The sequence below is a fragment of the Netta rufina genome (assembly GCF_964035555.1).
Source record: "Netta rufina genome assembly, chromosome: 5".
NCBI classification, from domain to species: Eukaryota; Metazoa; Chordata; class Aves; order Anseriformes; family Anatidae; genus Netta; species Netta rufina.
The window spans coordinates 38,640,409-38,667,258 of NC_140128.1; the positions used below are offsets into that span (position 1 = coordinate 38,640,409).

At 42.8% G+C, this 26,850-nt stretch overlaps 1 protein-coding gene across 3 annotated transcripts; it reads left to right on the forward strand.

The window, feature by feature from the left end:
- Window positions 1-98: 98 nt before the first annotated feature.
- Window positions 99-25,528, forward strand: POMT2 (protein O-mannosyltransferase 2; the record flags this gene model as incomplete). Of its 3 annotated transcripts, XR_014618473.1 has the most annotated exons (22): window positions 99-325; window positions 488-572; window positions 1,465-1,569; window positions 2,702-2,810; window positions 2,999-3,107; window positions 4,803-4,962; window positions 7,649-7,755; window positions 8,721-8,803; window positions 9,666-9,775; window positions 11,478-11,544; window positions 12,428-12,497; window positions 14,000-14,078; window positions 14,804-14,955; window positions 16,499-16,590; window positions 17,917-17,993; window positions 19,586-19,657; window positions 19,844-19,903; window positions 20,119-20,224; window positions 21,726-21,866; window positions 22,465-22,579; window positions 23,145-23,639; window positions 25,068-25,528. XR_014618473.1 is itself a non-coding variant. In XM_084287606.1 (21 exons), the coding sequence occupies 21 exons, from the start codon at window positions 99-101 to the stop codon at window positions 23,248-23,250; spliced, it is 2,232 nt and encodes a 743-aa protein (XP_084143732.1). In that variant the 3' UTR covers window positions 23,251-25,528. The 3 variants fall into 3 exon arrangements, 2 of the variants coding, with proteins under 2 accessions (XP_084143732.1, XP_084143733.1); XM_084287606.1 differs by having other exon boundaries at window positions 23,145-25,528; XM_084287607.1 differs by having other exon boundaries at window positions 120-325; window positions 12,425-12,497; window positions 23,145-25,528.
- Between the last annotated feature and the right edge of the window lie 1,322 nt (window positions 25,529-26,850).

Below are 26,850 nucleotides of genomic sequence, written 5' to 3' on the forward strand. Positions count from 1 at the left end.
CCCGAGGACTACAACTCCCGGCGTGCCCCGCGCCCCTCCCCCGCCTCCATTTGCCGTGCGGCCGCCGCGTCCCGCCGGGCCCCCGCCGAGCCCCCGCCATGCCGCCGCCGGGGGGCGGCCGCGCCGGGCCGGGCCCGCTGCGCTCCCGGGGCTCCCGCCGGCAGCCGGAGCCCCCCCCGCCCCCGCGGGCCGCCTCCCCCCGTCCCGCCTCGCTCGCGGCTCGGCCGCCGGCCGGACCGGCGGGGTCGCGGTCGGTGCTGGCTCTCGTCACCCTGCTCAGCTTCGCCTCCCGCTTCCACCGCCTGCCGGAGCCGCCGCACGTCTGGTACGGGCACGGCGCGGGCTGCGGGCGCCCCGTCAGGTTGACGGGTTGTGCCGCGTGGGCTGCGTGGCAGTGGCCCCCTGTAAGATTAAAAAGTACGGGGAATAAAGGACCTCCCTGGGTGTTTTTGTCTTCAGGGTTGTGTGTTGTGTCTGTCTTTTCCAGTTGGGATGAAACCCACTTCGGGAAGATGGGGAGCTACTACATCAACCGGACCTTCTTCTTCGATGTCCACCCTCCGCTGGGGAAGGTAAACGGCCCCGCTGCGTTCAGGAGGCGGGGGGAGCCCACAGCAGCCTTCCCTTCCCTTCCCTTCCCTTCCCTTCCCTTCCCTTCCCTTCCCTTCCCTTCCCTTCCCTTCCCTTCCCTTCCCTTCCCTTCCCTTCCCTTCCCTTCCCTTCCCTCCCCCCTGGCCAAATGGCAGCGGCCCCCAAGCTGCTGGTGTCATGGTATTAGTGTTTTGTATGCAGAGTTTCAGCTTGCAGCCTTTCTTCTCTGGGAAAATGCTTTGAGGATGGGAAAGCAAAACTGTGTTGCCTGTTGGGTGTTGGAAAGGCTCAGGCAGATGGAAGTTAAAAGATGAATGTGAGACCTGTGTGGTCTGGAGGGGTGTCTAATCAGGGCGTGCAGATCAGAGGAGCCAGTTTCTGACAGCCTGTGTGCAAATCAGGTGCCTACCACAAAGGGCCTTGAGAGCCCTGAGCTGCTGTTCAGGAACAGAAGAACTTGTTCTAGCAGCAAAGGAAGTTTTGTGCAGTGTTGATGATGGTTCCTTCTACCTCAGGTCGTCTTTCTTTCAGTCTGAACCCCCTTAAACTGTGGGAATAGGGAGCTAGGGGATAATCAGTGGAGACAGAGTTCTCTCTGATAAATCCCACATGTGGTTACTTCTCCTGAGCCTGCAGTTGTACTTAGAGTCAGCCAAAGTCCTTATGAGCCCTTCTGATGTTGCTTTTAGACAAGGGCAATATGGATGCTATGGATTCTGTACAGAAACTGTTGTTTGGAGATGTGTCTGAATTCAGTTGTTATCACATGAATCAGACTTGGCTTGTATGCAAATCTTAACAACTGCTGGTTTGGATTCTCCCTCCAGTGTGATTCCCTGAACGTTTTTTTCACTTTTTTATTTGTTTCTGCAGATGCTGATTGGACTTGCTGGCTACCTTAGTGGATATGATGGCACATTTCCATTCCAAAAGCCAGGAGACAGATACGAACAGCACAACTACATGGGAATGAGAGGGGTAAGGCGTTACAGGCTAGTATCAAGCTTTTTAGCTCTCCTGTGCTTTTCAGTAAGAGTATTACGTCTTCAGAGCAGCTTTAGTGGATTAGGTCAGAGGTCTCTTTAGCCTTGTGCCTTGTCTCTAAGCTCCTTAGAAAAGTGTTGGTGGCTGTATTGTGAATAAGTCCTGGCGTCTAGCTGTGACAGGCCGGGTGAGAAAGAGAGGTGATTCTCGAGGGAATCTCTTGCTACTAATTAGAGGGACTAGACTCCTGAGTAGGAGGGATATATTGCCTCTCCTACAAGGGGATTGTTGCTGAGCTTGGGCTTCTCCTCACCCTGTTGTGCCTGGCTATTCTGCTGGAGTCCCTGCTGGCTAAGATACCAGGAAAGCCAGGATCATTTGCTGCCACCTCCAGTGACGCTGAGCTGAATGAGCTGATGGCAGGAATTACTGTTCAGTGGTATTCTACCTGAAACTATGGCTCTGCTGTTACCCAGGAAGACCTAGAGCCATAAACCTGGCAGCAGATAACACAGGTCAAAAGACGAAAGTTGCCAGTTGCTGGTGCCTAGAAAGAAGGATGAAAACAGGAAGGTCTGTTTTCTTGGTTTACTTTCCAAGTCTCCAGCAATTTGTAGCTCTGTTGCCCTGAGTCTGAAGTGGGAGAAGTGCTAAAGAGGGAGAATTTCATTGTGATGCTGCTTTCTTTTGTGTTGATCTGTTCTTCGTCCTCCAACTACTCTCGCTCTCATTTGAGAAGAGGAGGTGGTATTGGTCTGCTAAAGATGTAAGATACAATATATTCTGTTCTTAGATTTCATATGCTAATATCTTGTTAAAATGAATTGAGCCTGATGGATGTGTAATGTGTCTACTTGACATATGTTTTTATCGATACCTGGTGCAGTCTAGAAAGAGAATGACTAACTGTTGTTGCTGACACCTCTAGAGACAGAGCAGAGTAAGCAGCTGTTCTCTGCATGATATCTTTGAGCATTCAGCTTTTTCTGATGATCTGAGTCAATTCAGTAACTGCAGCACCCCCTGTAATTGGTGGGTATATAGCATGAAGGAAGGGAAAGGGGTTGCGTGTGTTTGTGTTCACCTTGGTGAAGGGTATAACTTCTCTCATAATCTTTTCCTGCAGTTCTGTGCGTTCCTTGGCTCCTGCCTGGTTCCCTTCGCCTACCTCACAGTGCTGGAACTGTCCAAGTCGCTGCCAGCAGCCTTACTCACAGCTTGCATCCTTATTTTTGGTAGGTGTTTGCTGCTACAGCAAAATCGAACAGGTTAATTGTTCAGAGGGCTTCATTTCTGGATCATCATGACTTACCTTGCAGGATACTGTGCTTAATGAGAGAGGCTTCCAGAAGCCAAGTTACTCTGTTTTATATGACGATTTTTAATTGGCAGTCCCATTTCTGACATCTGTGTCTCTCTGCAGATACGGGCTGTATTACTTTGTCCCAGTATATTCTGCTGGACCCCATTCTGATGTTCTTCCTGATGGGAGCTGTTCTGAGTATGGTGAAATGTAACGCCTGTGCAGATAGGTAAGATAAAGTGATTTTTTTGTTTGTTTTTTTTAAGCTATTGGTACTCAACTTTTACATGAATAAAGTCCTAGAACGTGTCTGACACTTGATAGTCTGGGTGAATGGCTGAGATCAGATTGTTTCAGGAAACTTGGAGGTGAAAATGGCTTGTGGTAGGGGAGATAAAACTGTGAAACAAGGGAGGAAAGTATCATGGCTACGGTAGGCAAGGACGGAAACTTAAATAGATCGTTTTTGCGGGGAAAGAAAACTTCAGCAGAAATAGTTCATGGAACTGCAAATCTTGAAAATGAACGCTAAAGCTCTTAAAAATCCTTGGCAGGAAAGAATGTGGTATAGGGCGTTGTAGGTTAGAAACATAGGAATGAAAGATGTTTATAGCCTGTTTAAAGCTTTGCTCCTTAATGGCAAAAATATTAATATGCCATTTTGACACAGTCGCTTTGTCTCCAGAACACAGAAACACAGCTTAACAGTGACTGTAATCCTGTGAGCATTTAGAAAATCCTGCTAGTCAAGGCAAAGACTGACGTTTGTTGTGTTTAAGGAAATTGGTACCAAAAATTTAAGGGAAATAGAGCCAGGATGTTTCTGAATAAAGCAGTTAAATTGCTCGAGATGTTTGCTGTAGACTTGCTGAGAGGGGAGTGATGATTTATAGGAGTCTGGGTATGTCAGAAAGCTTCTTTGTGCCTGTGTTGTAGAGAGAACTTACTGCATAATACATCCAGAATTCGAAGGCATAAAAGCTTAGAATATAGTGTTAGATATGAGCATTTTTTGTTTCATGCAATATTTAAGTACTGCTCATATAAATCTTAGCATGATTGCAGCACACATGGCTGAAACACAGCCTGCAGCACCAAGTAAGGCCATCTAGGGCTGTCCCCATCTACAACACATCCCCTAGGGAGTGCAGGCACTGAGGTGTAGGGCAGGGTTTGATCAGCTCACGATGTAGCTCTGTGTGCCTTGACCCGAACTTGTCTCTCATGTCTTGGAAAACAGGATTAGCTCCAACTAGTTCATCTTATGTCAATTAAAAGCCAGCTCTATTGTGTTGTTTAGCAGGGCACAGGGATTTTTTAGTCAAAATGCAACTATCAAGGCATCAGGAGTGAGCAGTGAAAAGCTTTTAAATTTCCTGTCATCTTCTCTCATCTTTTCTCTATGGTTCAGTTTTAGTTTAGTTTGTAATTTTATTGCTTTTTGCTGCAGCTTTTGTTTGTTTTTTTTTTTTTTTTTTTTGGATAGATGTTCTCCACTGTGGCCTTTCTGCTTTACCGAAAGTGGTAGCTCTATTTGTTCTGTCTTCCACTGTGTCCTTAGCGTTCTGAGTGATGTAAGCTTGCATCTTTATGCAGCAAAAGTCCTAATCTTCAGACTTTCCACATGTGGGATTTTCTTTAAACTAGTATTTCAGCTTATACCTGTGTCTGTGTTCCCTCTCTGAAAGGGGAGATAGAGGGCTGCCTAGGCTTAAGTGATGGGCTTGTGTGAAAGGTATATCAAGTGTATCCTTCCATTGTTCTAAAATTAAAGAAAAACATTTCTTCCTATTCCTCATGGGCTCCTGGGAAGAAGATGGAATGTAACTTTGCAGGGTGGTGATCTGGTGTGTGTTTTCCTGATCACAGCTTCCCATTCCTGTAGCCATCATTTACTCTCTGACCTGCTCTGTCTGTCCCGCAGGCCGTTTTCTGCCTCCTGGTGGTTCTGGCTGAGCCTGACTGGGGTGAACCTTGCTGGAGCAATGGGGGTAAAGTTTGTTGGCCTCTTTGTAGTCCTCTTGGTTGGTCTGAACACAATCTATGATCTGTGGGACTTGCTGGGGAACCTCAGCCTGTCACTGGTGAGTGTCAAAAACTTCTCTTTATGCTAAGGGTTTCTTTTGTTTTACTTTCTTTTGCCTTTGTAAGTCTCCTAGTTTTTGACAACCATGGAAGCAAACAGCGATGCTCTGTCTGCAGCAAACAGGCACCTGAGGTAGATGATGAAGATTAAAGGTGAAAGTTACAATGGAAAAATTATTGCTGTATGTTTTTAGGAAACATATTACAACAGGATATGTATCTCATAGGAGCACAAAAAAAGGTTGTGGCTTTTTCCTGAGAGAAACTATTGCCTTTCCAGTTGGATGGATTTTATTTCAGTTTAGGCTGAAAATGCTCATTGGCAATGGCTGTACAATGGCCCAAAGCAAGATTTCCTGTGCTGTTATGTGACCTTCTGAGGAGTACGTGCTACCTGGCAGACAGGCATGTCGTGCAGTGCCTGGTTTACATAAGCAGAGCAAGCTCAGGCTTCATGGGAGTGCAGCGGCCTCGGCTGCATGGCAGTAGCATGCTGTAGTCCATCAGGAGCCATAGGCAAGCTCTGTAACATGCAGTGTCTGTAGCCTGTCCTGAGGATGGAGGGAGCTGTAGGCTGCTTGATTTCACACCACTTAGTTCCTGTAAGCTCTAAGAAATCCCTAGTGTATTTGGGTGCCCTGTTCTAATCTATTGCATTTTGTGTCTGTGGGCTGTGAAATCTGAGAACTATCTTGATATCCCATTTGCTATCTGGCAACCAGCAGGAAAAAAATAGTAATTCTTCAAGCACGCTTTTTAAGAGATGTGCAGTTCTCCTCTTGTCTCAGCCTCTTCTGAAACTTAAAAATCCTGTTTCTTTCACTTACTGCTTTTGCCCTTATCATAAACAGTGGGGGACTTGGGGGACTTTTTCTATGCCTGCTGCGTGATCTGTTTTCTCTGATTAATGTGGATCAACATGGGCTGCAAAGATGCAATGTTCCGGCTCCGGAGAAGCGCTTCTTGAGCAGAGTCAGTTAATTGCATTTGAAATGGAACAAATCCATCATGTCTAAGCTTTCTGCCAGCAGACGGCTGCACAGTGATTTCATTTCTGCTGCTGGCAGCAAAGGCAGCAAGCCCCTGAGTGTTAGAATATGTAAAGAAATTTACTCCAGAAGGTAGATGCTTTCTGAATAACAAAATATTTGGCAGTTGTAGTGCTTGTGAAGAGAGAGGGGGGAAAAAAAAAGCGAGGATCAAACCCACAAAGCCTGAATAATTTCTCTCTGCATTTGTTAGGAAACTCTTCATGATTATTTACATGCAGGGTTTTGGGGACTAATTTGATTGCTAGAATTCTCAGCTTAACTTGGACCGCTCTTCTGTTTTGCTTGGTGTTGTCCTTCATGTGCATTTTCTTTTTGGCCTTTGCATTGACGTCTGTAGTTGTACAAATCTTTTTCACACAGATCAAAGCATATTTCAGTCATTTTGACTGGGGAACTGGAGGTTAGCTCATATGGTGCTGTGCTACAGAAATGTAGTTATGTGCCATCAGTCGGCGTTTTTCCAAGTGTCCAGTGGTTATCAAATGTTCTGCTCAAGAACCTGGGCTGAGCAACTGCCTCTTTTGTTGACTTCAGTAGGTTCTTTGTTTTGTAAAATGCTCAGCTCATAGAATCATAGAATATCCTGAGTTGGAAGGGACCCATAAGGATCATCAAGTCCAACTCCTGGCACCGCACAGGTCTACCCAAAATTTTAGACCATTTCTCTTTCCCCATTACTTCTGAAATCTTTGGATCTGGTATTAACGGATGGAAAACGATTAGCTTAATGATTGTGTGATAGAAAGAAAAAGGAAGATAGTGTGTTTGCCCTTATCAGCTTTGTAGTTAGATGTGGACATTTAGCAAACAATTTTTGCTGTTTAAGCTATTTTCTTCTCCCACAGCTATTTATTACCCATTGTGTGCTTTATATTATGTGCTCTGTTACCTGCAGTGTCAGGAAGATGTGAATGTGCAACCACATATTGGCCACCTGTGTACGAGCGACCTCTCCCAGTGTTTTAAATCAAGTGCTCTGCTTTTGTGTTGAGGCAGCTGAAACGCTCAGAGGATTTGCTGCTGACTTTTCTGTAACTGCTGTCTGAGGAGCATCAAAAGAAGTTGCAGTATTATACTATCTTTGCTAAGTGAGCTGGTTTCTGTGAATGAAGCATATCTAGCCCTTGCTGCATCCACATCTGCACTTGTTGGGAGTTGTGTATCTAGAAGCTTGTGCAATCATGTTTTCATTTTCCCTTTTGCTTACCTTTAAGGATTGCTATTCTAAAAGCCATTTCCTTGCTGTGATTGTATGTCAAGTTGTGTACCACTGGTAAACAGGTTAAGGTCCTTGGTAAACAGGTTAAGGTCCTTGTTTTCAAAGTCTTGTCAATGGGAGCTGCCCAGCCTCCTTCCCTAAAGTTAGGGATATTCAGTATTTGGGGAAATTAAAATGTTCCATTGTCTCTTTCATCTTCCCTCCAAGAGCCTGAAATTTCAAGGTTACCACAGTTTCTCATTTTTGAGATGCACAGCAAACTCTGCCCAAGCTTTTACCTGTCTCTAGGCCTCTGAGGTAATTCTGCAGCCTGCTGCGCATGTGTGCATGGCAGACTGCTACTCAGGGTCCTGCAGAGTATGTAGTGGAGTTGTCTGAAGCTACACTGTTTGATCCAGGTTGTGTTTATTACAGGTCATGTTTGGGAAGCATTTACTGGCTCGTGTACTCTGCCTCATCCTGCTCCCGCTTGCCCTCTACACGGCCATGTTTGCTGTTCATTTTACAGTGTTAAATAAAAGGTATTTTATTTTTTTTTTTCCAGTAAAAAAATCATTTGTCTGTGCTTTGATTTAAAGACCACTGATTATGGATTTCTCCATTTTCAGCGTCACAAGCACAGCCACAAGCTGTGTCTTTGTTTAATTCCCTTCCCAGACTCCTGCATTGTTCTTAGAGAAAGGCTCTGGCTGAGCTGGCAGGGAAACAGAGTGTGAGCTTGAGGCTTTGATGTGCCAAGGAAGGATCCTGACCAAACTCTCTATCTTTTTTTTCTTCCCTTTCTTTCCTGGACCTGAAAATGTCTCAACTCCATTCCTTTTTGTAACTATAAAAAAAAAAAAAAAAGGCATCGCATTCCTGAAAAAAGCTTTGACTGTGATTAAAAATGTCTAGTAAGTGTGCCCAAAGACTACTCTGAATGCCTACAACTAAGGAATGCTTTTTATGTGGAAGGAGCACAACAGCAATAAAATATGTAATGCTTTCCCACATGCTAATGTTAAGAGATGAGATTAATAAAACATTTCACCATTAAAGAGAATATAAAATTAAATTTATTATATTTTCAGTTAAGTCAGCTGATTTGACCTCTAACCTGTTAGTGGATATGAGACTTCAGGAGCCACAGGGACAGACTTTGTTATATCTGAGCTGACAGTGAGTCAATTTATTTGTTAGAAGAACACCTCCAAAGATGGTTAATGGTGCCAGAAGGCATACATCTTTGTGTTCTCAAGTCCTTCTGACTCTGGGCAATTTCTTGCAAGAGTGTGTGTATCGCCTATCTGTTGTGATTCACAGCATTAGAGGTGCATCTAAGGCAAATCCCGTCAGTCTTCTCCTGAGGCCATCTGGTTTTGTCTTTTTTCCTTTTTTTTTTTTTTTTTCATTTTCCTTCTGTAAAAACAAATTGGTAGTGCATGATAGTTTTGTATACTTGTTTTGCCAGATTTCAAATTGACGTGTTCTTTGCTCTATTTTGTAGTGGTCCCGGGGACGGTTTCTTCAGTTCTGCCTTTCAGTCCCAGCTGATCGGGAACAATCTTCACAACGTCTCCGTTCCAGAGCGTGAGTGCCCCAGGGAGTAAACTGCTCTGAGTATTGTCAATATACTTGGGGGTTTAAGTAAAAATAACATCACTTGTGAATCAGTGCAGATCATTCCTTTGTGGTCATGGTCAGGTCCATGCTGTTCCTCAGTATGGTTTTATTTATCAGCAGAAAAGAAAAAGGCTGAAAATCAGATTGTGCTTGGTGCACGGTCACTAGCTGTGTCCTCATATTACTTCTTGAGGGAAAGGCACCATTTTGAGGGATTTGACAGTGTTGTATGCATGCAGCTGCTCCCTGTTCTTTTGTTGGCCTTCAGCGTTGCTTTAGACAACAAAAAAGATTTGTCCTTGCTCCAGAGCTGCTACTGGGAGAGCATCAGGTCTATTCTCCCAGGTGATCCACTTGTGTTGGAGGTTGTGAAGGAAGAAAGTTGTATTAAGGCAGAGTACCAGCTGATAGCTGCTTGAGCTTGCCTCCCTTTCTTCTTGTGTTGCTGTAGGGGTTGGAGGATGGAGTGCTTCAAACTAGTCACGTGCTTTTCAAAATTGATTGTTTTAATTTGACCATCTATGCTTACGGAAAGGTTTCTCAATCCTTTCTCTATGGAAATTGCATACAGTTAACCTAGCACTTCTATTTATGCTATAACTGGCTGGGAGAATTTTAAAAGGTTCAAATATTGTGTAACAGTTTTACTGAATAGTGGATAGTGATGGACGATAAGCTTGCAATGAGCTGTTTGGACAGCTCAGGAAGCGAGCTTTCATCAAAACAAAGTAGGAACATACATGCCTAATCAGAGCACCACAGGCTGGCTCTGGGAGACATTTATAGGAGAGCTGCCTTATGCTTTTTTCTCTTGTTCCTTCCTGTTTAGATTTGGCATATGGATCTGTGGTCACGATGAAGAACCTTCGGATGGCAGGGGGATACCTTCACTCCCACTGGCACCTCTACCCAGAGGGCGTAGGGGCTCGCCAGCAGCAGGTTAGTGCCCTGCCTCTGTCTACAACCATCTACTCATTCCCGTTGCATTTAACATTATTTGTCACTGTGACAGGAGCTATGTATTTACTCAGCACCTGTTGTCCTCTCGGTGCCACAGCTGGGTACTTGGAATCTTGAGTAAAAAGGATGCTTGAGAGCCCACCAGCTTGCACCAAAGAGGTGACTTGCAGTAACAAAACTTTATTGCAGTAGCAAGACTCTGTAGACAGTGACCATAAGGATTTTAAAATAATGTTCTGTAATGAAAGTGCTGTTGTTACCTCAGGGAAGGCAGTAAAACTTAGTTTTAAAACAAATCTATTACTTTCCCGTATAGGTTTTGTTGCTGTATGTTAAAATCAACAGGAGATAGGAGTACTGGGTGTTTTCATTCCTGCCATGGGCTCTGTGACCTTAATGTGAATTACTTCCTCTTGTGCCTTGCTTTCCTCATCTGTCAGCAGGGAATTTGTAAGGCTTTGTTCATTAAATTGGTTATCTGTATATTTGTAAGCCATTCATTAGCCATAATGAAAAGTGCTTAGCTGAGCTCTCTAAGGGCTTATATTTAAGTGATAAACCAGTAAATTGAAGTATAAATCAGAAACCATATTACTATTGCTAATTAAGTTTTAGAGAAATTAAGTGCATTTCTTATTTTTGTTTATCATCATTAAGCTTCACAAATCTTTGCAGCTTCTGCAGCCTTCCCAAGATAATCTCTGCAGTTTGCTTGTTAGTGTCTAAAAATTGTTCTGAACTCCTTGAAAGTTTCCAAAGAAAAACAAGTGTTTGTTCTTAACTCCATGAAGCCTCTGCTATGAGGAGGAGGTTTTCAAAAACATTTTTTTAATTAATCATCTTCTCCTGCTGTTCTTGTCAACTAAAAATTCTAATACTGTCATGCAACATTGATGTTTATTACTGAATGTGGAGATATAATACCAAAACTTGTTCAAGGATAGGCCAAATTAAAGTGCAGAGCATGCTTCCTGAGAGTGAAAGCAAGCAAGGGGGGTTTGGAGGATCCTGATGAGAGTTTCCTTGAGAGTAAATGGGACAAGGTAGAGACTTCCCTGCCACCCTGTGATCCCTACCCAGAAGGTGGGACAAGTTAAGGGACTGGGTGAGTTTTTGGAGTATGGAGAGGGGAAGGGAGTGCAGAGCTTGGAGGAGATTTGAGGGAGGAAAAGATGAAGATTATGATCTCTTTGCTTCCTCCATCACCTCCTCTGATGATGATATGACCTCAAAGTAAGAGATTTTATCTCCAACACCCCGTTTTTCCCACACAAAAATACTCCGTTGTCATAAATCTCTACCAGCAATACCAGTGCTGTTTCCTTCTCATACTGGTCAGTGGCTATTCAAAAAGTCCAGATTTCAATACCCTGTTGTTGTAGAAGGAACCTCTAAAGTCAAGCTGTGTGGTTGGAAGCAGTTAATCATGATGCATGTGCACTGCCATTAAGTGTAGTGCTCTAGTGCTCCAGGGTGGATGTGCTGGACCTTGAGTAAAGGGTGGGATCTTGGTTAAGCAGCGGTCAGTAACTAGCTTTGTAGAGTGAAATGCTGTAAAAGTCTTCCCAGGTTTTCTCTGTTAGTAGTGCATTAATTTGGGACTTTGATTTGCTGGCAAATGCATCTTTGCTATCACCAGCTTTATTCTCGTTTGGTAAAATAATTTATCCTGTGCTTTTAGGTCACTGCCTACTTACATAAAGATTTGAATAACCTGTGGATTATAAAGAAACATGACTCAGATACAGGTAACAAATACCAGTAAAGAGCCTTTTATAATTGCTGCTTCAGTTGTTAACATAAATATGTTGAGTTCCCTCCAGGGCAAAGTGTCCTTCATAGATAAGAGGAGGGGAGGAGGTAGAACAAAGGGAATCTGACTCCATCTTCATCAACCCTATTTGTATCTACCATTTTTTTAATTTTTTTTCTCCAGGATGTACAGTAAAAGTAAATTAAGCTTTTTTTGGCTGAAGGTTGCACTGACAACTTTTCAGTCAGGTCGGGTTGCCAATAACGGAGAGGAAATTAATCTGAGCTCAGTTAATATTTTGTGGAGTCTGTTATTATGGCTGTGACTCCTGGAGAAGCTGGTTCCTGGTATGTTCCGATACATGGTGTTCAAGTGATTTGCATGGATGCTTCCTTGGACAACGTGGATTATTGAAGGTGATATTCTCTTGATTTAGAATATCAATTAGTGTAGCTGAGGCATGTTTGGTCTAGGGTAGTTTCCTTTCTGCACCTGCAGCACATATATATATAAATTGACAAGGAACACTCTAAACAACAAAAAAATGCAAGCAACCTGTATATTACAAAACTATAAACAGTCTTACAAGTGTCATTTTATAGTCCATGAAATTAAAACGTAGATATCTACTTATGAAGTTCAGTTAGCCTAGCCAGGCATCCTCTTTATTTAAGGGTTCTATGTGCTGCTTTGGGTCATGTTACTCTATAGAGTAACCCTCAGGGCTGTTCTTTAAACTAGAGTAGTGATTTACACCAAGCTTACACAAACTATTTTGCCTTGTATTGTCTGCTTGAGGCATGAATGTTCACAAAAAACCTTGAGACCCTGATTTGTTTGTCAGTGCTTTGGTGTGATTAGTTTTCTTCCTCCAGCAGATCTGTCAGACCCCTCCAGCCCCGTGGAGTTTGTGAGGCATGGAGATATTATTCGCCTGGAACATAAAGAGTAAGGATGATTTCTGGGATGTGAAGAGACTGAGTGATTGAGTAGAACTGGAGGGCGATTTGGCCTGCCAAAGACTACAATGTTAGGCCAGCACAAGCCGGTTCTGTGGCAGAGGTGTCTGTACATCTGCATTGCCAATGTGGGCTTTGTGAAGGTTTTCTTCTTTGGTTTGTTTTGAAGTGTGTCTGTAAAATGGGAAACCTTTAACAGAACCATACAGCTTCATTATCAGTACCTACCTAAGTGGCACAGGGATTTGTTCAACTATGTGAGGTGCAATAGCAAAGGCAACTCCTGCAAAGAAGCCATTCAAAACCCATGTTCTGTCATTTTGTGCACAAAAATGACATAAATCACAGCTCTGAGACATTTTCAATGAAAATGTTGGCTTTTGCCTTTGTGATGAATAAATGAGGGTGACGTAGGGGAGCCCTAGTGACTTGATATTTAATCTTCATCTCATCTAATGTCACAGTGCCATAATGCTCTGTGCTATCATGGCTTTTATTTCTTAACAGAAGTTCTATATTTGTGAGCCTGAAAATCATGTCTAATTGCGTTCAGTATTGCATATTCACAAGTCATTGTGTAAGTCTTTCAAAAAGATTTGAAGACCTTAAAAAATGATACGTTGAACTTTGGGGTTTACTGCTAAGTATACAAAAATGAAAGTGGTAAAATCTTGGTTTGGCAATACTGGGCTTGCTTAACTTACACGTTGGAAGGGAATTCTGCAGAATGGGCGGTAAAACTGCAGCATTAGGGAAAAGATCCAGCAGGTGGCTCTCCTCTCTTTGCAGACAGATTTCATCAAGTGTGGGCAGAGGCTTTGTGTGCAGATAAGGCAGAGAGGGGAAGATGCAGCTGTGTTGTTGGCGAGGGAGATTCATAATATGAGTAAGAACGGACCAGGATATGGCCCTGCTTTTCTGGTTGCCTCATCTACCAGTCTCTGCTGGAGTGAGAGGCTCCGTGTGTGGCTGGTCTAATGGGGGCCACGATCCCCCACCTCAGTAAATCTGACCAAAAGGTACAGTCTTTTACCTCAGAAATAAAAGTGATAATGTAGAGAGGTCAGGATCTTGTTTTGCTTCTTGCAAGAGCAGGACTGTCAGTACCACCTTTCTCCTTTCATAAGAAGGAAAAAAGCGCGTGTGTGTACGTGTGTGTGGACCTCGGGGCAGTTTCACCTAAATGTTTTTGATTTACAAGGTGTGGTAAATTACCACGTGGAGGTGGTGGTTTATGGCCTGAGGGCTGGATTTATTCATGGTGTCCTTCTTCGCTAAAAGTGCCCAGTGTGGCGTAAACTCAGAGTTGCGTGGTGGGAAGCGGCTCTTTCGCTCTGTGGCCCCATTGCTATCGGAGCTGTATCTTGCTCTGCCATTCGGTGGTCGAAGTGCTGGTGGCTGTCTCTGAATGCCTTAACCCAAAGATCTTATCACAAATTGATTGAGACATTTTAAAAAACAAACGAGGTTTGACTTTTAATTTCATTCCAGAACTTCAAGAAATCTTCACAGTCACCAGCACGAGGCTCCCCTGACGAGGAAGCATTTTCAGGTCACTGGCTATGGAATAGTAAGTGAATAGCAAGATGAAGCAAAAGCTGTTTGGGTCGGGGGGAGTTCATACTGTGCCAGGGGGATTTATTTCTGCTCTTAGTTTGTTTGCCAGGGTGGTAGATGTAGCTGTAAATCTACAGGATTAGAGGAGAAGTTGGTCTAGTATAAAATAGCTTATCTTATTTAAGGTCTATTTAATATGAACACAGACAAGAAAATAACGTAAGCTTTAATGTCAGTCTAGCTTTGGCAGCCTTCAACTCCATAAATGCCAAACTGAGCAACCCTGAAGTTGCTCTGACAAGTATTATTCCGTGTATTTGGCCTTGTCACATAGACAACTGGCTTTTGTTGACAGAATGATGACAGAATTTTGAATCACGAAAATGAAATCTGCTTTGAGGGCTGAATTTCCAAAGGCTGTTGCCTAAACCCCTTCTGTGAAGCAGCCAAGTTACCCCTGTTTTGAAATGTAACTCTGAGCCACAGTCAAGAATGAATTTGAAGGGAAAAAAAAAAAGGCTGGCAAGATAAAAATGTCTGTGGTAGTTGCTCATGTGTAGAATCCTCTGTTTCTAATGGGGAATCTCTTCTGTGAAGTCTGAGCAATGATAGTGTGGGCTCTTTTGTTTAGCTTTGTCATCACTGGAGTTTCAGAAGTTCGTATTTGCAGTGTTTCAGTTGCATATGTCTTTTGGTTAGGTTTGCTTCTTTCTCTCCTATGGTGTTTTTCCATGATAGAATGGAACAGGAGACTCCAATGACTTCTGGCGGATTGAAGTGGTGGGCAGAAAGCCCGGGAAGCTTATCAAAGTCCTGCGGAGTCAGGTCCGGCTAACCCATGTGGCCACAGGGTGTTTACTGGGCTCTTCTGGAAAGACTCTGCCAAAATGGTAAGTAGCTTGTATTCCTTCCCTGCCCCACCCCACATGGCCTGGAGTTACCATGTTTGTTTGCTTATTGGCTCTTTTAAATTTAAACTCAGCAGTAACCACGTTTCCTCCATTTCTTTATCCTTAAAAAAAAATAAAAAAATAAAGAAGTATCTAGGAGGTACTACAAGTACAACCAGAAAATCAGAGTTAGGGTTATGCAGTTTGTTACAGTGAAAGTGCCTGCTGGGCTGTGGCTCTGAAAAATCATATCCCTAACCAAGAGATCCAAGATTAGCACAGGTATTGATTTTGTCATGCAGTAAGTCCAGGAGGGGATGATAGCTGTGTTCTTCAAGGCCTGTTTTAGCCTTAAGGTTCACCAAAATTGCTAGAAACTGGGGCAGTTCGTGCCATTCCGTACCATAATCCTCCAAACCTATTGTTACTGGTATTAACTTCTTTTGTTGTTGGAATTCCGTCCTGCTATTTTCACATGAGGCGTTTGTAGCGTGAGGGCAACAGTAACAATCTGGCAAAACGGTTAACAGGGCAAACAGTTAACAGGGGATGGGATTTAATACGTTTACGGATTATATATCTTCATCACAAAACGAGGTGCATGCAGAGACATCCAGACTAATGCCAAACAAGCTGCTGTATCTGCACAGCTCCACTGTGTGGGATGCTAACATGGATCCTGAAGCAGCAGGCTTCTGCTTCCAGAGCTGCTTCTGTCACTGCTCGCTTAGGTTTCCCTTCACTGTTTTATGGTTTAAAAAAAAAAAAAAAAAAACTACTAAGAAATCTGGTGAATGCTGAATCATGGTGAGTGCAGGCAGATACTTCTGCCTGGTCAGGAATGCAAATGGCATTTATATCTTTTTCAGCGAGGCTGGGTTCATGAGTAAATAATGTGTTTGGTTTAAAATAATAAATCACTGTCTCTGACAACAGCATTCAGGAAGGGAGGTATATATTTTTTTGTACTAACACAAACTTACCCCGTGAGTGAAAGTCACTGCTGCAAAATATTTATGGCATTAAGAGCTGAGGGGGAAGAAAACCCAGGTAACTGCAAATAAAGATTTTTTTAAGACTTTGAAGGGGAATAATCACTGTCCTTCAGAAAGTTAAGTGATGGTTGATTAATGTAATTAATGAATTAGTGGAAGTAAGCTTGGTAAGTGGCAGTTGATAGAAAATTCCTTATTAATCTGTCAGACTACTGCAGGGTCTGATGCACTTTCTACACAAGTATTTAATGTGACTTGCTAGAGATAGGGCGACAGAGCAAGTGGTGGGATCCTCTGAAGTTGATCCTTTGTTTCTATAAGCATGGATTGACTTAAGGATGGTGATTTCGTTTTTTTCTGGAGAGACTGTAAGGGTTGACTTGAAGTTGTCAACGTGCAGCTTCTTTGCGCTAAGTGTTTTGATGTTAGGCACCCAAATTTAGAAATGTGGCCCATATATTTAGTGGAATTTGTATGTAGGCTTTCTTTTAAATCTGTTTTGGTTTCTGCGTGGTGGGATAGTGTCTGACTGTTCTGTTGTTCCTCAGGGGTTGGGAACAAGTGGAAGTCACCTGCACACCATACCTGAAGGACACTCCCAACTCCCTCTGGAACTTTGAAGATCATATCAACCCCAAGTGTGAGTCATTTATTTTCCTTTTCTTTGAGGGTCTGTTTTGGCTCCCTGTGAAGGGAAAGGATGAGCTATCAGATGGCAAGAACTTGCAGTCAGTGATTTGGATTTGTCTGTTGTTCCACAGCTCAGGTGCAAACTCGCTAAGCTTGGGCCAGTTGTTCAGAGATGTGTAGCCAAGGGGAGTTTCACATCGGATAGCAGGAAAAGGCTCTTCACTGAGAGGGTGGTCAGGCACTGGAACAGGCTTCCTAGGGAAGTGGTCACAGCACCAAGCCTGCTGGAGTTCCAGAAGCATTTGGGCAAATGCTCTCAGACACGTGGTTTAATTTTTAGGTAGTGCTGTGTGGAGCTAGGACTTGGATGCGACAGTCCCTTCCAGCTCAGTTTATTTTATGATTCCATGACTTCACTGTTTGGACATTGAACTGGTGATAATGCTTCAAGTATAGTGGAAAATATAAAGACATTTTAAGGATTTTGAGATTGTCCTGGGTAACAAAAGTATGAAGTTTTATAGGTACTGCAGTGCAAGCTGTTATTGTTAACATCATTGGTTCAATTGGGAATCGTTGCTCTTAATATGAGTATGTTGTGTATATTTGAATGATTTTTTTTTTAAGTTAAGATCTACCCTGCTCTGCTATATTTGCTTCCTTCTCTTACGGGTTATGCTAAGTAATGACTTTGCAGTGCCATCAAGTAATAGATAGTAGAAGTATGACAAAGACTGGGAAGAGAACAGTGTGCCAGTAATGACAGATGGGCCTTGCAGCCTCATCCAGGAGTTAGATATGTGTCACAGCCTCATTTGGCCTGAATTGTTTGGTGTGGTTTTCCTCCCATGAATTGCAGCTGACTTGGGCTGAGTTCTGAGTTACCAAAAACATGCTGCTCCTCACCTTTTCAGAGCAACTGTGCAGATTGGAGGAAAGCAATCCTGGGCTTGTTGACTTGGTAGAGTTTCCTCTTCTGTTGTACTGCATTTTGTATTCCCACACGCGTGGCTCATTTACAGATAAACAGAAGCATATGAGCAATATGTCTCTAATTTCATCTAGAAATAGAGATCTGTTTATTTCAGAGACACACACATTTCTCTTGCTCCTGGAAATAAAGGAGGAAATCTAGGAGTACATCAGATGTGAAATTCACTGGGGGTTACTTAGACTTCAAGCCTCTGCATTTAGAATATGAATGAATTGCATAGGGAATTAAAAGAGGTGCTAGAAGCAGATTTGTCACAGGAGGAGAGAGTTTAGTTTTATTATGCAACAGGCAAATAAAAGTAAAACATACAGATTTCTAATCTACTTTCCTCTCTTTCTGTAGTGCCCAATATCAGCCTGGATGTTTTGAAGCCTTCTTTTGCAGAAATTCTGCTAGAATCCCACATGGTTATGATCCGGGTAAGATACCATTAATTCCAGATGATCATTTTCTCTTCCTTTATCTTTCATTTAAAAAAGAAAAAAAAAAAAAAAAAAGCATTTTCTGAGATATCTGGGTGATGGCTGTAAGCTAGGGCAGAATTTATGTGCCCCAGCAACCTACTTGCCTTTTTGCTTAGAAAAAGAGGTGCTCTTGAGGCTAATTTTTCCAAAAGTTTAGAAGCCTTGGGCTTGATGCCTAGCTCTACTGTTAAGGTGATTTAGCTACAGTCTAGTTCTGTAATCTCTTTGCTGCTGAAATCCTGTTCTGTAAAGGAGAGCTTAGGATTTTTTCCTAACTTAGCAGAAGGTTTTGAAGTTAAATTAGTATTTGTGGGGCAGGAGGATACTACTATGGTCACACTCAGGAAAATTAGGTAAACAGACACTTAAAAACACAATAAATGTTTGAACTGAAAATGGAAAACTCCTGTTACTTTTTTTTAAAGCTTATTGAGATGCTGCATTTTCAGTTTCATCTTTATGCCTGAAGATACATGCAAAAGAGATGGATTTAATATTTTCAGGGTGGATTGGTCTTGTGGTCTTTTCCTGTGTTTGTTCTTTGATCTTAGCCACAGCCCTTCTGCTTCTAGCTTCTCACTCCACCTGAAAATAATAGAAGGAGTTCAGCTGGAAGGGACCTTCAAAATCATCTAATCCAACTGCCTGACTGCTTCAGGGCTAACCAAAAGTTAAGCACATTAATGAGGGCATTATCCAAATGCCTCTTTAAGACTGACAGGCATGGGACATAAACCACTTCTCTAGGAAGTCTGTTACAGTGTTTAACCACACTCACAGTAAAGAAATTTTTCCTGATGTCCAGTCTGAATCTTCCCTAGCACAGCTTTGTGCTGTTTCCACGTGTCCTGACATCAGTTACCAGGGGATAGAGACCAGCATCTCCCTCTCCACTTCCCTTCCTCAGGAAATTGTAGAGAGCAATGAGCCTTTTATCCTGTCTGTACAACACAAGTACCCTCAGCCTCTCATAGGACGTGCCTTCCTAACCCTTTTACCAGCTCTGTTGCCCTGAAGAATGGGAATGTACCACTTTGATACGGGAGTCTAAGGTTTAATTTGTTTGTTTGCAAAGGTGTTCTCAAAGTTGCTAAAGAAGGTAGTCAAACAACTTGTTAGTAATGTTAAGTATTTCCATGGCAACCAGTGATAACGTTGTCTCAGGTAAGAAAGCACCTGCAGGAGTTTCCATGGAAATAATCTTTTCTGAGGTTTTTATTTCAGAGTGAAAGGAAGCCTGTTGAAGTAGTCTCTTACTGAACAGACATCTTTCTTATGCAACGTGTATCCTTAGTGACAGAAAACCTGGAGAAGAGAAATGAGAGAATACTGCCTTTAATCATATCCAAAGAATGTTTTCACTTGCTCAGTAGTATTAAAACATTCTTTGTCCTCATTGTAACTCTCTCCAGAAGATGATGTGTGCATGTGGTCAGAAAATTGTCTTTATTCAGGAAAAGTGTTCATGTATGTTTGTAAACTCAGATGTTTATGAGCAGACTTTGCAGCACAACTGCCCACTCACTTCATTTTTTTCTTATCTGTAGGGGAACAGCGGCCTGAAACCAAAGGACAATGAAGTTACATCCAAACCCTGGCACTGGCCTATCAACTACCAGGTGTGTTGATCGGTCCCCCTTCCTTTCTGCTCTCAGGTACTTCACAATGCTTCTGGAAGCACAGGACCTCTTAATCACATTGAAGCTGCCTTGAAGGGAAGTGGTCTCACCTTTGACACTGTAGAAACTAAGAATAAGCTGCAAGGATTCAAACCCTTTTTGCTTACTTCTGGTTTGTTTCTTCAGGGTCTGCGTTTTTCTGGTGTCAACGAGACAGATTATCGGGTTTATTTGCTGGGAAACCCGGTAAGTTGGAACAGGAGGTTCCAAGATAATGTCTTTAGCAAATTTTAGCTTACTCATGCTTTTTCCAGTGACAATGTTTCTCTTACTCTTCTTTCTTTTGGACTGTCTCTCTCATTTTATTCTTAAATGTTTGCATGTAGCTTTTCATTTCCTTTCACATGTTCATTCCTGTTTACAGCCTTAAGTCCTAAAAGTCTTTCTCTTTTCCTACATAGGTGGTTTGGTGGCTAAATCTGTTCACTATTGGGTTGTATCTTCTGACAGCAATTTCCACTGCTGTGGCACTGAAGAGAGGTGTCCAATTGTCATCTGAACTCAAAGGTGAGGTCAATTCTCCTATGCATCCTACATTATAGAATCTGTTATAACACCCTCGTTTCCTGGCATGGAAAAGCTGATGTTAGGATTTCTGTGTTAAAAACTTACTCATAAATCATATTAAAGCCTCTGGAAGTTGAACACGGTGCTGGGGGTGAGCATCAGAAAGGTAGGAGTGTGAAAATTCATGGGCTGAGGTAAAGACAGCTTATTAGGTGAAGCAAAAGCTGCATGTGCAAGCGAAGCAAATCAAGGAATTCATTTGCTGCTTCTCATTGGCAGGCAATTTCAGGACAGCAGGGCTCATCACACATAATGGTTTCTTGGGAAGACAAATGCCATCGCTCTGAATGTCCCCTTCTCCTCCTTCTTTTCCCCCAGCCTTTGTTACTGACAATGACATCAATGGCATGGGATGTCCCTTTGGTCAATCTGGGTCAGTCATTCTGGCTTTGTCCCTTCCTAGATCTTTGTGCACCCCCAGCCTCCCCACTGGCAGGGCGGCAGAACGAGAAGCAGAAAAGTCCTTGAGTCTAAGCACTGCTCAGCACAATCGGTGTGTTATCACCACTATTTTCATCAAAAATACGAAACACAGCATTGTAAAAGCCTCTATAAAGAAAATTAACTCTATCCCAGCCAAAACCATGGCATTACTGCTGCTCAGAAATGACCAGCTGCATATTTGTTGGAGCGGTTTTTGATCTGGACATACCACTATGAGAAGGTGATAAAATCTGATGTTTTTTCTAACAGAGCTACTGACCCCAGCCTGGGTAATACAGCTTTTTGCAAATCCTAAGAAGTCATGCATTGCAGTTTACATCGATGGCTACTTACTTTTGTAGATCTCTACATTGAAAGGGAAATAACAAACATGATGTGACACTATTAAGTCAAACAATAAGTGATTAGCTAATCTGCATGCAGACATCAGAGCTCTCAGTCCTTTCCCCATGCTGTGAAAGCTAAGCAACATTTCTTTCCAGGAGAGGCTGGCAAAGTGATCATCTAGATGGCTTGTAGTCTCATTGCAGAGAACATAAAACATCGGAAACTGGAATGACCTAATTAGTCTAATGTGCATCCTGAGAAACTGCAAATTTGGTCTTAACATAGAGCCTCTAGGGCAACCTCCTGCCAATCCACTGAGACTTATCAAAAAAGATATATTAAGACATATTTCTTATGTAAAATGTAATAACATACAAAATGCTATATAATAATAAAATGCAATAATAAACATAGATGCAGTTATATAATACCTAATGCTCATTTTTCTCCTGGAAAGTGTTTGTGTATATATAGAGAGAATGTAGCTAGGATAGTGCAGAGGCTTGGACCAATTTCAGACCAATGCATGACTTACTCCAAAGATCATTCCTGTTTATTTTGCTGTGATTCACATGCTACTTACTGTGACAAGGCTTGTAAACAGGATCTGGTGTTTTGTTTTTTTGTGTGTTTTTTTTTTTCTGCTGAAGCCTGTTTGTTTGTGTTCCAGAACTGTCCCGGGTTGTGCTTCATGGTGGAGGACAGATTGCTCTGGGCTGGTTCCTTCATTACCTCCCCTTCTTTATGATGGGCCGAGTTCTCTACTTCCACCACTACTTTCCTGCCATGCTTTTTTCCAGCATGTTGACAGGTAAATACAGAAGACTGAGAGAAGATGAGGCAGGGAAACAGGTGAAATTCTGTTAAATGGAGATTTTTCAGACTAAACAGTATATTCTCATATTTTTTTCTGCCTGTGTAAAGTGCCTGAAAGCACTGAATAAATGAAAATGTTTTTCACAAAGCAGCTTGCAGTGCCTACCTGTCTCTTTTTCATTGCCACACTGAAGAGGCAGTCATGTCTAGTGGTTAGGGTATTTGAATTGAGATGTGATTCCTATCCTCTGCTGTATCATTGTTACTTTGTGCTTTTATATGTGTTACTTCCTTTTTTTTTTTTGCTGTCCTTACGTTTCTGTCATGTCCAGTTGTAATTCAATCTTGGTAGTTTTTATTGTGATTTTTGTGCCACCTTAGTTAACAGGCTGAGGTCCAGATCTCAAGTGGGAAAGAAAGAAAAAATAACTCTGCTGATAGAAAACAATCTGTATAATTCTAGCAAGGTAAATAGATTTAAAAACTGACAAGGTTTTTTGGTGTTAATAGAGCTTGGTCAGCCCAGTCTGACTGAATGTAGCAACTCTTGTTTGGCTCCTGCATTGCTCCTGATTTCTGCCTCATCCTTCTAGGAATCACCTGGGACACACTACTGAAGTTCTTTGCTGGGTTCTTGTCCCCCAGCACTGCAGCTAGAAGAGTATATGGAGGAGGGATCCTGGCACTGGTTCTACTCATCGTGTACAGGTGAGTGCTGAAAGCTCAACTTCTGAATGTGTAACAACCACAGTCTCAGTGGAACCTTTGTGCCTGGTAACTACCCTTAGCATTTGTCTCTGCCTCTCATCTCTGCTGAACATCAAGCCCAAATCTCAACTCTCAAATTTGATTAGATTCAGCATCTGTGTCCCAGCAACATGTTTTAAAACATCTTTCCATTGCAGGGAATCTTTCTTTCATTCTACCACTCAGTATGAATGCTCCATTCTCTGCTGAACTCGGAGTTCAGTGATTTCTGATTCTAGTCCCCATGCCAGATGGTGCCAGATCCCTCAAACACAGGCAAATTCTTCATTGCTGCAAGCTTTCTCAGTTGCTGTTCTTCAAAGCTATTGTTTCCTAAAAGAAAATGATACCTGTGAAGAAACTGTATTATGTGTATATTGTACTCAGCAGAGATTAGAATGTCACCAGCGAAGTTCAAGAGCATCCAAAAAACAAAGGTCCTATAGGATATCTGTATGGACTAACACGCTGCATTGTTGTTGAGACAAAAAACTGTGTGGTCTCTGATTTTGGGTTCTTTCCACAGCTTCTACCTCTTCCATCCTCTGTCCTACGGGATGATAGGACCCATGGCCTCCGACCCCAGCAGCCCCATGGCAGGGCTCCGATGGATGGACTCCTGGGAGTTCTAGAGCCAGCAAAGGGAGCCTGGGAACAGAGAGTAAAAAGCACAAGGACTGCTGCATGTTGAACCGATTCTGGCACTTTGGAGATGTGACTGTAAAATGCCCTCTCTCTGGCGTACTCTGGGTCTAGCAGCCCTGTTATTTTGGCATTTGTTTGCACTGCCTGCATTGGAGGATGCAAAAGCTGACCATGAGAAGATTCTCTTAGAAAGACTCATGTTGTGAACCCTTAAGTTATATTCCTGGACAGCGGGCTGCTTAACTCTCAGTTCTGAGCAGTGTATCAGAACTCTTGACAGGCAAACAGCAGTGGCATTGCAGCAGTCAGAGCAGGACAAGCTGGACTGTGTGCAGTTGCATGTTTACGTGTGTGTGTCTGTCTTCCTACATGCAATGTAAGTACCGTTGCAGTTTGAGAGCCAGATAGTTTCCAAGGCATTGGGATTTAAACCGTATTTAATGACCTTTCTGACGGCAAGGTTTTTCTCCCTAAAGTTTCAAATAAGCCTGTGGGGATCCCCATACTGCTCAGCCCTGGCTGTCAGAATTTTTTTGTTCTGACCCTGAATTTTTATAATGGGACTGGAAGGGGTCTGCTTGAAATCTCCTGAGCCACTGTGCCTTGTCTGTCTCCCAGGCCCTCTGCTGACAGGGGAGATGGAGATTGTTTATCCTTTTATACTGCCTTGCTTTCTGGTCACCTTTAATCATTTAGAGCAATCACCTAGCAGGCCTGCACTCAGAGCCAGACTGTTCCAGCTCAGCACTTTGTAGCTGCTTTGCAGTTCTTTCTGAAACTGCTAAGGAAATTATAGTGGAAACAGCAGGTGATTTATTTTCTGCCCCAGTACACTGTGAAGATGGGCCTTTTGGGTGTGTGATTGTGACTGAAATGATAGCTTGAAAATTTTAGACAGCTATCATTTGTCTTCTGATCCAAGCTATTCCAGTGCCAGTACCTATGGCATTTAGGAAAAAGGATTCATCTTAATGAATGTGGCAGCTACAGAACTGGCCATTGGTATCTGCACTCCATATTCCAATACTGAGCAAGTTCCCTCTCATAGATGGCTGTCCAGCTAATTAATTACTGCATTGAAGGAAATGTGAGGCCAGGCAAAAATTCTTTAAATGTCAACAGCTCTTGAATGTTGAATCCACCCCTTCCAAGAAAGTGGAATATGAGGTGCCTTTCTCCTCTATTAGGTCTGCTTTTGTGAATTATTCCTTTTAGTCCATCTGTGCTTTGCTCAGTTTCAATTTCTTGTCACATTTCATGGTCGCTACTTAGACCCCAGCTGTGTTGGTGTCTCAAGAACTAATATTTGCAAAACTCTTGTGTTTGTTTCAAGGAACTCAAGCCTAACATTTCAGATTTCTTGCTCTGCTTTTCAGCCATGCATCAAAATTGTGGGTACTGGAAGAGCAGCGTGTGTGTGTCTGTGTTTAAATGTACATTCATTTCTCTTACGAAACCTTGAGTTCTGATCTAACTCCTACAGCACAGAAGGGCTGCATTAACATCCCCAAGATAGTTGTTCTCCATGGGGGACTGTCTCCATCAGACTGGCTTTCATTCCTTTTTAATAGAGGAGTTGTAGGATTGTTCAGTAAGGCAGCTGCTCGCTATTGTAAGGTTCTGGTGTGGAATGTCACTTCTCTCCCCAGAAGCTGACTCTTATAGAAACTAACTCCGATAGTAGAGGTCTGTGCTTTTGATTCTAAAGGTTTTGAGTTAATTACCTGCTGATAATTCTTAGTGGGAAGTCATTGCACTAATTAGCTACTGGGTTTGATGATTCTCTTCCACTTGGCTGTTGCAGGAAGTGCCCCCACCTGCATGAGCCAGGGGTTCACAAAGGTGATATCTACGAAAGAAGGACGGGGGAGAAGGCTGCAAAGTTCTTCAGATCCAGCTCTGTGACAGGAGCTGCGAATCGTTAACTGTTGGCAGCATGGCAGACAGACTGCAGTGCTGCCTCTGTGGCAATGTGATTCAGCATCTGCTTTGGTGAGATGATCAGCCCAATGCCTTGCTATCCTGATCCAGAGTTTTCTTACAATAGTCCCATTGCCATGGAGAGGAATTTCCACAAAAACTGACAAAAGCTGTGATTTGAAGTGTATTTTTTTTCCAGCCTTTAACTTGTCTTTAACACTAATGGCAAAAAAATAAAAATAAAAAACAAGAAACTTGTGTTATGCAGTAACACAATGCTTCCGAGTCTGGGGGTTAGCTGGCTGAAGGCGGTAGTTATCTTACTCCCATCCCCCCTGCTTCTGTTTCTGTATAGACAAAGGTGTTTATTTTTTCCTCTAGGATTGCCAATTCAGAAATCCTCTGAGAGCATTTGATTGGCATTGAGACTACCCTATTTCTCAGGTCTTGTGTGCTGGTAATTGGATGGTGTCATACAGTGGGAAAAAATAATCCAAATATTCCACAAGAGGGAGCAACCTCCAGCTGAATCTTTTTTTTTAATCTGTACTTAATAGTATTAAAAGGTCTACATTTGAAGACTAGACATTAAAAAAATGCACGCATTTCATCTGCAACCACTGGACTCCAAGGATTGGGTTTTCAAGTCAGTGTAAATGGATATTGCTGCTTGCTTACAGTAGAAGAGCAATGGAAAAAAATGGTATTTGATTCTCAATATTTGCTTCTCAAAAGCAAACATACAAACAAAACCAACTTGTCAGGCCGTATCTGGAACAGAATAGTAACCAGTATCTTGCTAGGTCATTAAAATGGAATGGGATTCCCTTAACTGACTGATATAGAAGGTCTCAGTGGTGGAGGTGTGAGGTAATGGGTACAGGGCACTCTTTGCATTCTGAATGGAAGTTGGGCTGCTTTAGTTCACCTTTTCCATGCGTGTTTGTGGGATGAGTTCAGGTTCATCCTGAGGCTTGCTTATTAGTCCTCTTCCCAAGCCACGTGGAAAATAGCTAGTGGTGCTTTTCAGAAGGTGCCAGAAGGTGCTGCTCCCTCGAGCAGCTGCTTGCTTTGAAGTTTGTTTGACAGGGCTCCTTTTATCACTAGTGAAGTGTTTCATCAAACTGTGTGTATAGATTCAGAACACAAAAAGCTGCAGGCCTCCAGGTTCGCTGTTTGTTTTGTTTTTTTTTTTTTTTTGGTCTGTGTGTGCAAATATTTTCTCCTCTTCAGTCTTCGGAGGATGGATAGATGGTTTCTAGGCTCATCTGGCTTCTCCTAGACAAGCCATTCATCTTAAAAAGGTTGTGTTAACAGCTGCATCAGAACACCTCTGTGCACACGTATTCCAGCAGCAGGGACCAGTCTGCCTCCAGGAGGAGGACTACACACACTCAAGAGTTGTGACCGCAAGGAGGATTTGAGTGGAGATTCCTTTATCGGTATTACCCTTGGTCCAGGTGGAGGATTGTGTGCCATGCATGGCTTACCAGCCTCCTTTGCAGTCCTGCCAATAGGACAGCCAGCACCACTCCTCTGCAGAGTTTTCTTTTTGCATCTGTTGGGTGGCCTCGGTGGTGCACAGAGAGCATCGATAGGTTCTACCTCTTTATATCTCTCTCCTCCCTTCTGCTTTTTCAAGTGCTTCCCACCATACAGGATGTGTC